Source organism: Dipodomys ordii, unplaced genomic scaffold, assembly GCF_000151885.1.
Source record: "Dipodomys ordii isolate 6190 unplaced genomic scaffold, Dord_2.0 Scaffold164, whole genome shotgun sequence".
Taxonomy (NCBI): Eukaryota; Metazoa; Chordata; class Mammalia; order Rodentia; family Heteromyidae; genus Dipodomys; species Dipodomys ordii.
In genome coordinates this window covers 98,482-108,880 of record NW_012267380.1, presented here as the reverse complement: position 1 = coordinate 108,880, position 10,399 = coordinate 98,482, and the positions used below count along the sequence as shown (strand labels likewise).

At 55.7% G+C, this 10,399-nt stretch overlaps 1 protein-coding gene across 4 annotated transcripts; it reads left to right on the top strand.

Annotated features, from left to right (window-relative positions):
* Positions 1-2,751: 2,751 nt before the first annotated feature.
* Positions 2,752-5,746, top strand: Abhd11 (abhydrolase domain containing 11). Of its 4 annotated transcripts, none has more exons than XM_013033188.1 (6): positions 2,752-2,939; positions 3,079-3,214; positions 4,488-4,661; positions 4,877-5,047; positions 5,168-5,349; positions 5,533-5,746. In XM_013033188.1, exons 1-6 carry the CDS (start codon positions 2,821-2,823, stop codon positions 5,729-5,731), a joined length of 981 nt encoding a protein of 326 aa, XP_012888642.1. In that variant the 5' UTR covers positions 2,752-2,820; the 3' UTR covers positions 5,732-5,746. The 4 variants fall into 4 exon arrangements, with proteins under 4 accessions (XP_012888642.1, XP_012888643.1, XP_012888644.1 ...); XM_013033189.1 differs by having other exon boundaries at positions 5,487-5,720; XM_013033190.1 differs by having other exon boundaries at positions 5,158-5,349; positions 5,533-5,720.
* Positions 5,747-10,399: the final 4,653 nt, after the last annotated feature.

Here is a 10,399-nt window from a genome sequence, read left to right as displayed (position 1 = left end):
CGGCCCGGCCCCGCCGGCGGGCAGGAATTCGCCCCGTGACCTCTCCGGCGCACTCCGGTCGCCATGGCGACCGCGCGCGAACAGCGGCCGATTGTCCCCGCGCGGCGGGGAGGGTGAAACCCGGGCCACGTGACCGATACCGGGCCAGGTGCGGGCGCCGCCGCCTCTGCGCCTTAACCCGTTCGAGGCTGCCCGGGGCCGGGGTCCCAGCCGCTGGGGGCCACGCCCCCGAGGCCATGGTCCCCACCCAGGTCATGGATGAATCCGAGCACTGTGCTCCGAGTCCACGGGCGTGGGCTTTACGATGGACCCCACGCGGGCTTCTGACTGGGGGCGGGGCCCGTGTCGGGGGGGCGGGACTACAAAAACCAGACCCCTCCTCCCAAGGCGCTGGGAATGCCGGGAGCCTGGGAGGGCCCCACCCGCAGTCGTGACTGACAGGCCCGCGCGGGAGGCTCCGCCCAGGGCCTCCGGAAGCCCAGGCCCCACCCCGCCCTCACCTGCTCTGAAATGTTCGCCTGGTAACCTCAAGACAACTGGTTTTTCTGCTTGCTGGGCCCAACCCGGAGCTGTTAGCTCTGTGACCAGGATGGGCCTCTTCCCTCTCCTCCCCCTCCCCAGGGGTCTCAGGTTCCTGACAGATGGCCGTAGGTCATGGCCCTGGCTAACCGGCCGAGCCACCCAACCTTTTCCCTTCCTCCCGAGGCCTAGAAAAACCTACTCTTCCTCCAAGGCCCCGCGGTCCCGGCCCTGGGCTCAGGTGTCCCCACCATCTCCTGTCATTGAAGGCTTGCACCAGCTGCATTTAGACTCCCCAGTGAGCTCGGTTAGAACAAGGCACCAGTTGGGTTCCCTTAGGCTCACAGTTGTGAGGCCTTGGAGTGGAAAAGCAGAGGACTGCTTCAGATCTGACCCCAAGGAGGTGGCAGAGGGGCCCTTGTCCTCTGCTGTGGTAGTGTGGGGCTGTAGCTGAGCCCCAGCTTAAGGTTTGACTAGGCACTCTCAGGTGCCCTTGAACCCCCAGCCTCCCTCATGCTGGGCAGGCTCCACTACCAAGCCACATTCCTAGACCAACAACCCTTGCATCTCTTGTTGATTGTTCAGTAAAATCACTAATACAGTTTGCATCAGATAACAAAACCTAACTCCAGTCCTCCAGGAGGCTGGAACTAGATGAAGGCCTAGGGAACTGCTGAGTAGACCCTCAAATGTTTTGAGGAGGGGCTGGGAAGGTGGCTCAGTGGTAGAGCACTTGCCTTGCAGGCATGAGGCCCTGGGTTCAATTCCTCAACACCATAGAAGCAAAAAGAAAAAATTGCTGTGGCGCTGTGGCTCAAGTGGTAGAGCACTGGCCTTGAGCTGAAGAGCTGAGGGACAGCACTCAGGCTTAGAGTTCAAGCCCCACGACCAGACCCCCCCAAAAAAATGTTTTGAGGATGTAAAGTACATTTCCACTCAGGAAATCTGGGAAGGATGAAGTGGCAGTTATCTCTAACCTCAAGAGATGTTTAGGGCACACTGGGAGTGGTGGTGCACACCTGTAAGACTAGCACCCAGGAGGCAAAGGCTTGTTAGATCCTGTCTTGAGTAACAACAAAGTGCTGGGCACAGGTGGCTCATGCTGTCATCCTAACTACTCAGCCCGAGAGCTGAAGATCAGGGCTGGAAGCTAGCCTGGTGGGAAACTCTGTGAGACTATTTCCAATAAGCTACCAAAAAGCTGGAAGTGGAGCTGTGCCTCAAAGGGTGGAGTGCCAGCATTTAGAGAAAAAGCAAGGGGCAGCACCCAGACCTTGAGTTCAAGCCCCAGAATTGGCATAATCACACACAAGAAGATACACAGGACCCAACATCTAGACAGACCGCTGAAAGGCAAACAAAACACCAGGGGAAACCGCAATTAATATCTAAGAAATAGAATGCCTGCTAGGGGACCACGGGAAGAACCCCTCTGGGAGAAGCCCCACTTAGGGACAGGAAGACCCAGGGGCTTTCGAGCAGAAAAGTACCAGAAGAAAGTGGTAGGAACAATAGACTAGGGGAAACTTGACTCCATCTCGCCCCCCGTAAAGCGAGGTGACTTCCGTGCTGCCAGGGCTGACCTGGGGCTTAAGGGAGGGCAGGGCAAAGGCGCTGATGCAGGCCGTGTGTGTGTCGGGGACTGAACATCCAGGTTTTTTGGATGTTTGAGATACAGTCTCACGGACCTTCCAGCCCCGATGCTCAGATCGCGGCCTCCTGAGAAGCTGGGATTACCGGCGCGAGCCGCGGCAGCCCGGCCACAGTCCGGGCACCTGGCCGCGCCCTGCCCGGGTCCCACCATCTCCGCACGCGGAGACCTAGGCTCTCCCTGGCCAAGGAAACTGCCCTCGACCTTCCGGCCGTGCCCTAGCAGGGGAGAAAGCGGCCCCACCCACCCCCGCCCGGCTCGGCGAGGGAAGCGATCCTCCAGAAGCCGCCTGCGCCGCCGCCGCGGCCCCTCCCAGAACGGACGACACCTGCGCCCGGCGGACCAGATTCTGACCCCAGGCTCGGAAATCCCGCGAGACGCGAGACTGGGAACGCGTCTCCCGGGGCTCCGCCCGGGGCGTGGCCAGGAGGCAGGCTTTGGAGGCGAGGAGTTGCACGGTAATACGCGGTGACGTAACTTATTGGGGGCGTGGCCACGGGAGGAGCCGGATTCGGCTTAGCGATTACGTGACTGAGAGCGCAGGCTCGTGTGGGAGGTGAAGGGGCGTGGACATGCTTGTTTGTGGGCGTGGCTCCAGGGAGAGCAATGCAGGACGTCCGCCGCGTGGGACGTGCTGTCTTAGGATCGGCATGCTCCGCCGCGCCGGCGCCTGGAGGGTCCTTCGTGGGGCGCTCGGCTCTCGGGTTCCCAACGTCTCCAGAGCTCTGATCGCGCACAGCAGCGGCGGCCGCGGAGACGCTGAGCCGAGGTCAGTCGAGGCGCGGAGACCGCCGTTCTGCGCCGCTCCTCCCCCGCTCCACGCGCCGGTCCCCGCTCCGCCCTGGCCGCGCCCCCCGGGCCGCCCCTTCCCTGCCGCCGACCCTCTCCCTGTCTCCCCCGCCCGCCAGGCCGCTGCCGCTGTCCTACAAACTTCTTGATGGGGAGGCGACCCTCCCGGCCGTCGTCTTCCTGCACGGGCTCTTTGGCAGCAAGACCAACTTCTCCTCGATCGCTAAGGCGGTGGCCGGGCAGACGGGCCGCCGGGTGAGCTTCGGATGGCCGGCCGGGCGGGGCCTGGGAGGGGCCTACATTTGACCTCGCTTCTGGGCTGCTGCTGGCCTACCCACGAGGTTTTAGCCAAAAGTGACACAGAAATCAAAGAAGCTGCCGGGCTCCGGTGGCTCACGCCTATACTCGTAGCTACTCAGGAGGCTGAGATCTGAGGATCGTGCTTCGAAACCAGCCCCGGCAGGAAAGTCCATGAGACTCTTATCTCCAGTTAACCACCAGAAAACCAGAAGTGGTGCCGTGGCTCAAGTGGTAGAGCGCTTGCCTTGAGCTGAAGAGCCTAGGGACAACGCCTAGGCCCAGAGTTCAAGCCCCACGACCGACAAAAAAAAAATCAAAGAAGCCATTCCAAGGATGGAGAGAACCCACGCGGACCTGGCTCTGCTTGGACCGACGTTCATGTCCCCTCTTGTGTGCTAGTGTGCGGGTACTGGGGCTTGAACTCAGGGTCTGAGCTCTGTCTCTTAGCTTCTTTCAGTTTAGGCTGGTGCTCAACCACTTCTGGCTTTTTGCTGTTTAATTGGGGAGAAGAGTCTCACCGACTTTGCTGTCCCACGTAGGCTTTGAACCTTGATCTTCAGATCTCAGCCTCCTGAGTAGCTAGGATTATAGACGTGAGCCACGGGGGGGGGCACTCAGCTGTTTAGTCCATTCATATTAGACCTCTCCATTGCTTCTCCACAATGAGCTAGCCTCCACTCACACCCTCACTATAAAGGGTCTGGCTCCTGCTTGCTCACTCGGGATGACAGGGAGCTCACCACTCCTTATGGCAGCAACCCATTGGCCTTATCCTAATGTTGGAAATTCTTGGCGTGGCTTTCTTGGATGCCATCTAGCCAGCCCAGATATAGTCAGTCTTTTTTTTATTGTTGTTGTTGGTTGGTTGTGGGGCTTGAACTCTGGGCTTGGGCGCTGTCCCTCCGCTCTTCAGCTCAAGCCGAGCGCTCTACGACTTGTCACAGCGCCATTTCCGGCTTTTTCTATTTATGTGGTGCTGAGGAAACGAACCCAGGGCCTCATGCATGCAAGGCAAGCACTCTACCACTGAGCCACCTTCCCAGCTCCTGTAGTCAGTCTTTTGTGGAAGAGTGGCCTGCTTTATGTGGGGCTCCTTGATGTGGCCCCCACACGTTCCTCAGCACCTGTCCCCAGCTTTGTCTTTGCAGTCTTCATGGCTCAGGCAAGATTCTCTCCCGGGTACTTTTGACTAATGCTTAGAGTAGCACTACCCCTTCTCACTTCCTAGGTGCTGACTGTGGACGCTCGGAACCATGGTGACAGCCCCCACAGCCCCGATGTCAGCTATGAGGCCATGAGCCAGGACCTACAGGACCTGCTGCCCCAGCTGGGCCTGGTCCCCAGCATCCTCATTGGCCACAGCATGGGAGGAAAGACTGCCATGCTGATGGCACTACAGAGGGTGAGCCCACCCTCTGTGGGATCTCCCCAGCCAGTGTAGATATGAGGTGCCCAGCAGGTGCACTGGGACTCATGGAATACTTCCATGGCCAAGTTCAGGTTCTGGAGACCTAAGGGCTTGCAGCATGACTCGGGGGGGGGGGGTAAGACCCAGCGTCTTTCTAAGAAACACACTGTACCTGCCTTGAGCCACCCCAGCCCTCTTCTCCCCCACAGCCAGACCTGGTAGAACGTCTGATAGCTGTGGACATCAGCCCTGCACCCACTACATCCGTCTCTGATTTCAAAGCCTACATGACAGCCATGAAGGCCATCTCCATCCCACAGAAGGTGCCCCGCTCCCAGGCCCGCAAACTGGCGGATGAGCAGCTCAGGCCCATAGTACAGGTGACATGCCCCAGCCCTCCCCCCCCCCCCGTGCTTCCTGGGAGCAGTGTTGGGAAGAGAGGCAGCCCCTCCACACCCAGGGCTCACAGCGAACGCCCCGTAACTGCCAGGCCCCCACAGGACACGGCAGTCCGGCAGTTCCTGCTCACCAACCTGGTGGAGGTGGACGGGCACTTCTCATGGAGGGTGAACCTGGATGCCCTGGCCCAGCACTTGGACCAGATCATGGCCTTCCCTCCACAACAGCAGTCCTACCCTGGCCCAGCCCTCTTCCTCCTTGGTGGGAACTCCCAGTTTGTACAGTAAGCCAGCCCTGGTGTGGGAGGGAGGCGTTCACTCAGTCTCCTACCTGAGGAATGGGCCTGAAGCACTCCGTGGCTTCCCTCCCCACCTGGCCTCTGTTTGTCTCCTCTTCCTGTGGCCCTTCTGCGGTGGACAGGCCCAGCCATCACCCTGAGATTTGGCGGCTCTTCCCCCGGGCCCAGATGCAGATGGTGCCTAATGCGGGCCACTGGGTTCACGCCGACCGCCCACAGGACTTCATGGCTGCCGTCCGGAGCTTCTTGGCCTAAGATGGAGACCCCAGGCTTCACATCCACGTGGCTGGCCCCCGCTTCTACGTATGACTCAGGCAAGGCACTGAGCATGTATGAGGGTGCAGAGGCAGGGGAATGCCAGCTTTAATGAATAAAAATAGTGTTCCCCATGTCTGGCCCTCATTTCTCACCACCAGTGCCTCCGCCAACCAGAGGGGAACAGGGCCCAGGGGCTCCTGGCCATGCTGGCAGCGCTGGGGTCCCCGAGGGCTCGCCTGAACTCTCCATGCAGCTGACTCTGGACCCGCTGTCTCACCAGTTGCCGCATATCCTCCTGGGGACAGAGAGCAGGTTCAGGGCCATCCCCAGCCATCTTCCATGCCTCCCAGGCCCGGCGGGCATCCTCACCCTACCTCCCAGGCCTCCACCTCCTGCCTCAGTCGCAGTTTCTCTGCCAGGACCTCCAGCAGCTGGGCCTCCACCTCCCTTAGCCTGGCTTTGCATGTGTCCAGCTCAGCCTCCACTGCCTGCTTCCTGCAGGGGACAGGAGCAGCAGCCTGAGGCTCGGGGCCCTGGCCACAGCCCTGGCCTTAGTTGACAAAGTGGGTAGTTTGGTGGCTTCTCTTCAGCAGGACAGGCCCTGCAGTGGAGCCCCAACCTCCCCACCCAGCCCTCCCTATCCCGGCCTCCTCCTCACTTGGCAATGGCTTCATCCCGCTCCCGGAGGGCCTGGTCCAGGGAGGGCCCTAGCTGGATGTCCCCCAGCACGACCGCCGCTTGGGATTCCAGGCCCTGCTGGAGTGTGGCATGGGAGGGGTTTTGTTGGTCGGGGCTTGCTGGGAGAGATAACCCAGCCCGGGGGGACCCTGCCACCTGGGCTAGGATGGTAGGGGAAGAGGCTGAGGCCTTCCATGTCTTCCAGTGTCAGTCCTAGAGGCCTTGGGAATGCTGAAGACAGCAGGGCGACTCAGCCATACTGAAAGATACTGGACTGGCCAAGGCCTAACCTAAAGACCAGCAGTGTGGGCGGGGCCTCTGATCCCCCCAAAGAGGGAGGGGTCCTCACGCAGCCCTCGGGGAAGGACAAGGTTAGTGGGTTTTGAACACTTACCCTGCAGGCCCTGGACAGAGACAGAGACAGAGACGGAGGCCTGGTGACAACTCTGGCCAGTGGGGTGGGGCAAGTGAAGGACGAGGCCCTTTGCCCCGTTCCAGGTGGGGCACGCCTGGGCAGGCTCCACCCTGTGATGGCCAGCTGGGGACTAGGAGCAAGCTGCCCTTCCCTGCCTGTCCCTGCCCTGGCTTGCTGACTTCTGCCATAGGGGGCACTCCACATGTCACTTGTGCCAGGGGATGGCCAGGATGGGGCCAGGCAGGTCCAGTGCTGAGACAGTCACAGCCCCCAGCCTGAAGGGCTGGCAAACCACGCATGCGTCATTCACACATAAAACGAACCTCAGCTATCCAGAGTGGGAAAAAACTTTTTTCCTGACAGATTTCTCTGGACATAATTTTTTTTTTCCTTTTTCTTTTTTTTGGTCATGGGGCTTGAACTCAGCTTGGGCACTGTCCCTCAGCTCTTCAGTGCAAGGTGAGTGCTCTACCACTTGAGCCACAGTGCCACTTCCGGTTTTTCAGGTGGGTTTTGGAGATAAGAGTCTCACAGCCTTTCCTGCCCTGGCTGGCTTTGAACCATGATCCTCAGATCTCAGCCTCCTGAGTAGCTAGGATTACAGGCATGAACCACAGGTGCCTGGATTTCCTTTTTTAGCCAGTTACTTGATCTTGAATTTGGAGCATGGGCATTGTCCCTGACATTCTGTCTTTTGAGTTGCAGTTCTACTTCAAGCTTTTTTGGTGATTAATTTTAGTTAAGACTCTCATGGACTTTCCTGCCCAGGCTGGTTTCAAACTGAAAACTTCAGATCTCAACCTGAGCAGGACTTCAGATGTGAGCCATTGGTACCTAGCTCCTTCCTTAAAAAAAGTGTGTGTGTGTGTGTGTGTGTGTGTGTGTGTGTGTGTGGTCTGCACAGGGACACAAAGTGTGTGTGTGTGTGTGTGTGTGTGTGTGGTCTGCACAGGGACACAAAGTGTGTGTGTGTGTGTGTGTGTGTGTGTGTGGTCTGCACAGGGACACCTCCCTAGCTCAGTTTCCGCCCAGTATCTGTTACCTAGGTAACTGGCAGACCTGGAAGTGGGCACCTTCTCTTCCTGCTAGGTCATATCCTGGGCCACCTCTGGTCACATGCCTCCCATCTGACCTGAGGAGGGTCCCAGACCCTGAGGTAACATCTGGATTCAGTGTGGCCACACCTCTTCCTGTTCCTGGCCTAGATAAGTCCTTGCCAAGGGGTGGGTCCTGTTTCCTTTTCAGCCAGGTCTCTTCACCATGCACGGCTGGGGCAACAATTCGGTAAATAAACTTATGCCTGAATAGCATGTGTTCTCTTCATTGGCTAATGAAACCTACCTATTTAATATACCTTACATAATATTTGCATATATATACTCACACATATATTATGCATAATGCAAACATACACACTATTTTTGTAGAAAGGAGTTGCCATTCAACAAAGTTTATGAATACAGTGCATCTTGATGTTCCCCCTTTCATCATCATTATTCCTCCTTTCCTCCTGGGCCCTTTAAAGGACAATGTTTCATTATGTAGCCCAGGCAGGCTTAAAAGTTTCCCCTCTTCAGCTTCCTGTGTGTAGCCTTTCCATGTGAATTTAAGTCACATCAATAGGAATATGTATCACTTAAGATTATTGGAGGAGGGAGAGATGTAGACAATGAGGCTTTTGTTTTTGTTTTTGGTTCGGTCGTGGGGCCTGAACTCTGGGCCTGAGCACTGTCCCTCAGCTCTTCAGCTCAAGGCTAGTGCCCTACCACTTGAGCCACAGCGCCACTTCCGGCTTTTTTCTTTTTGCTTATGCCGTACTGAGGAATGGAACCCAGGGCCTCAGGCATGCAAGGCAAGCGCTCTACCACTGAACCAACTTCCTAGCCCCAGCTTTTTTTTTTTTTTTTGGCATCATGTTCACTTAGGTTGTAGTGGTATATGCCTTTAATCTCAGTACTCAGGAGGCTGAGGCAGGAAGATCTCAAATTGAAGGGCAGTCTGGTCTACATCTTGAAATGTGATCTCAAAATACTTTTAAAGGCTTCCTTCACTCCCAGTGTTAGTTTTTGTTTTTGTTTTCCTTTTGCCAGTTTTGGGGTTTGAAAGCACAAGTACCTTGTGCTTTCTCTTGGTTTGCTTGCTTATTGTTGGTGTCCTACCACTTGAGTCATGGCTCAAGCCATGCTTTTAGCTGGTTAATTGGAGATAAGAGTCTCACAGACTTTCCTGCCTGGGCTGGCTTAGTACAGTGATCCTTGGATCTCAACCCCGTGAATAGCTGGAATTACAGGTGTGAGCCAACAGTAAGCACTCAGTTCATTTAGGTTTTTTTTTTTTTTTTTTTTGTCGTGGGGTCTGAACTCTGGGCCTGGGCGCTGTCCCTCAGCTCTTCAGTTCAAGGCTAGTGCTTTGTCACGTGAGTCACATCACCACTACTGGCTTTTTCTGCTTATGTGGTGCTGAGGAATTGAACCCAGGACCTCATGCACACAAGGAAATCACTCTACCACTTAGCCACCTTCCCAGCCCAGTTCATTTACTTATAATAGGTGGACACATGGTTTTCTGTTTTACTCACTGGGTTTTAATGCATTCCTATTGTTTATTTTGGTACTCAGAATGTGCCAGATTTGGCCAGTGGGTGTCCCTGGCCAGCTTCTTGGTCTGGCACCTCCCATCATTCTTTGGGTGCTTGGCTTTCTCTCTAGCTTAATAAGATATCCCAGGCTGGTCTTGTTTTGCTCTGACCTAGTGTGGAGCTTGCCATCTCTTCAAGGACATCAAGTTCTTTTTGGCAGGAAGTACACTGCAGTCAGCCCTCTGCACTTGGGAATCCCAATATGGGCTCTCCTTAACTTAGGTGTGTCCTAAGTCCTTCATGACTGACTTGTCATCCCACCCACGTGCCATTCTTTCTCTGAGGCCAGACTGCCAGTGGGCTGCCAGATGTTTCCAGGAATTTTAGACGTTTTGCACATTCTACAGTTACTTAGCATTTGCCACATTCTAGGCATGCATGCAGGGTCCTGACAAAATAGATGTACTCTGGCCTCAAACAGTTTTACATTCTATTAGGAAAAAGACTAGAGAAATAAGGAGACAGGTGTGGCAGTACCTGCCTGTAATCCCAGTTCTCAGGAGATTGGGGCAAGAGAACTGGAAGTTTGAGGTCAGATCGAACTATATAGAATCTGTCTCATGTGTATATATATATATATATATATATATATAGAGAGAGAGAGAGAGAGAGAGAGAGAGAGAGAGAGGAAGAAGAAGAAGAAGTCTGTTGCTTGTGACTCATACCTGTAAGCCTAGTTACTCAGGAGCCTGAAATCTAGGGGACTGCAATTCCAGGCCAGCCAAAGCAGAGAAGTCCATGAGACTGCATCTCCAATGTAAGCAGCAAAGCCAGCTGGAGGAGTGATTCAAATGATAGAGCACGAACCATGAGCAAGAGCCCCTGAGTATAAAACTCAGTACTGAGCCCCCCTCCCAAAAAAAGTTTTCTGGTAAAAGTAAGGATTGGTGGGGCGGGGGGGGGGGCATAGGGATGACCCAAGGCCATGGCAGAGATGCTGGGGTAGAAACTCAGGTGAAAGATTTGAGTAAAACCTCAGCCACCAGTCTGGAAAAAAACATTGTTTCAACATAACATTGTCCTTTAATGAATGTGATTTTAAATAT

Excerpts from the sequence above, each read along its gene's own strand:
- Abhd11 (XM_013033188.1), top strand. The coding sequence starts at position 2,821 with ATGCTCCGCCGCGCCGGCGCCTGGAGGGTCCTTCGTGGGGCGCTCGGC. Across the intron at positions 2,940-3,078 it reads CGCGGAGACGCTGAGCCGAG|GCCGCTGCCGCTGTCCTACA; the intron begins GTCAGTCGAGGC and ends CCCGCCCGCCAG. Across the intron at positions 5,350-5,532 it reads GGGAACTCCCAGTTTGTACA|ATGCAGATGGTGCCTAATGC; the intron begins GTAAGCCAGCCC and ends CCCCGGGCCCAG.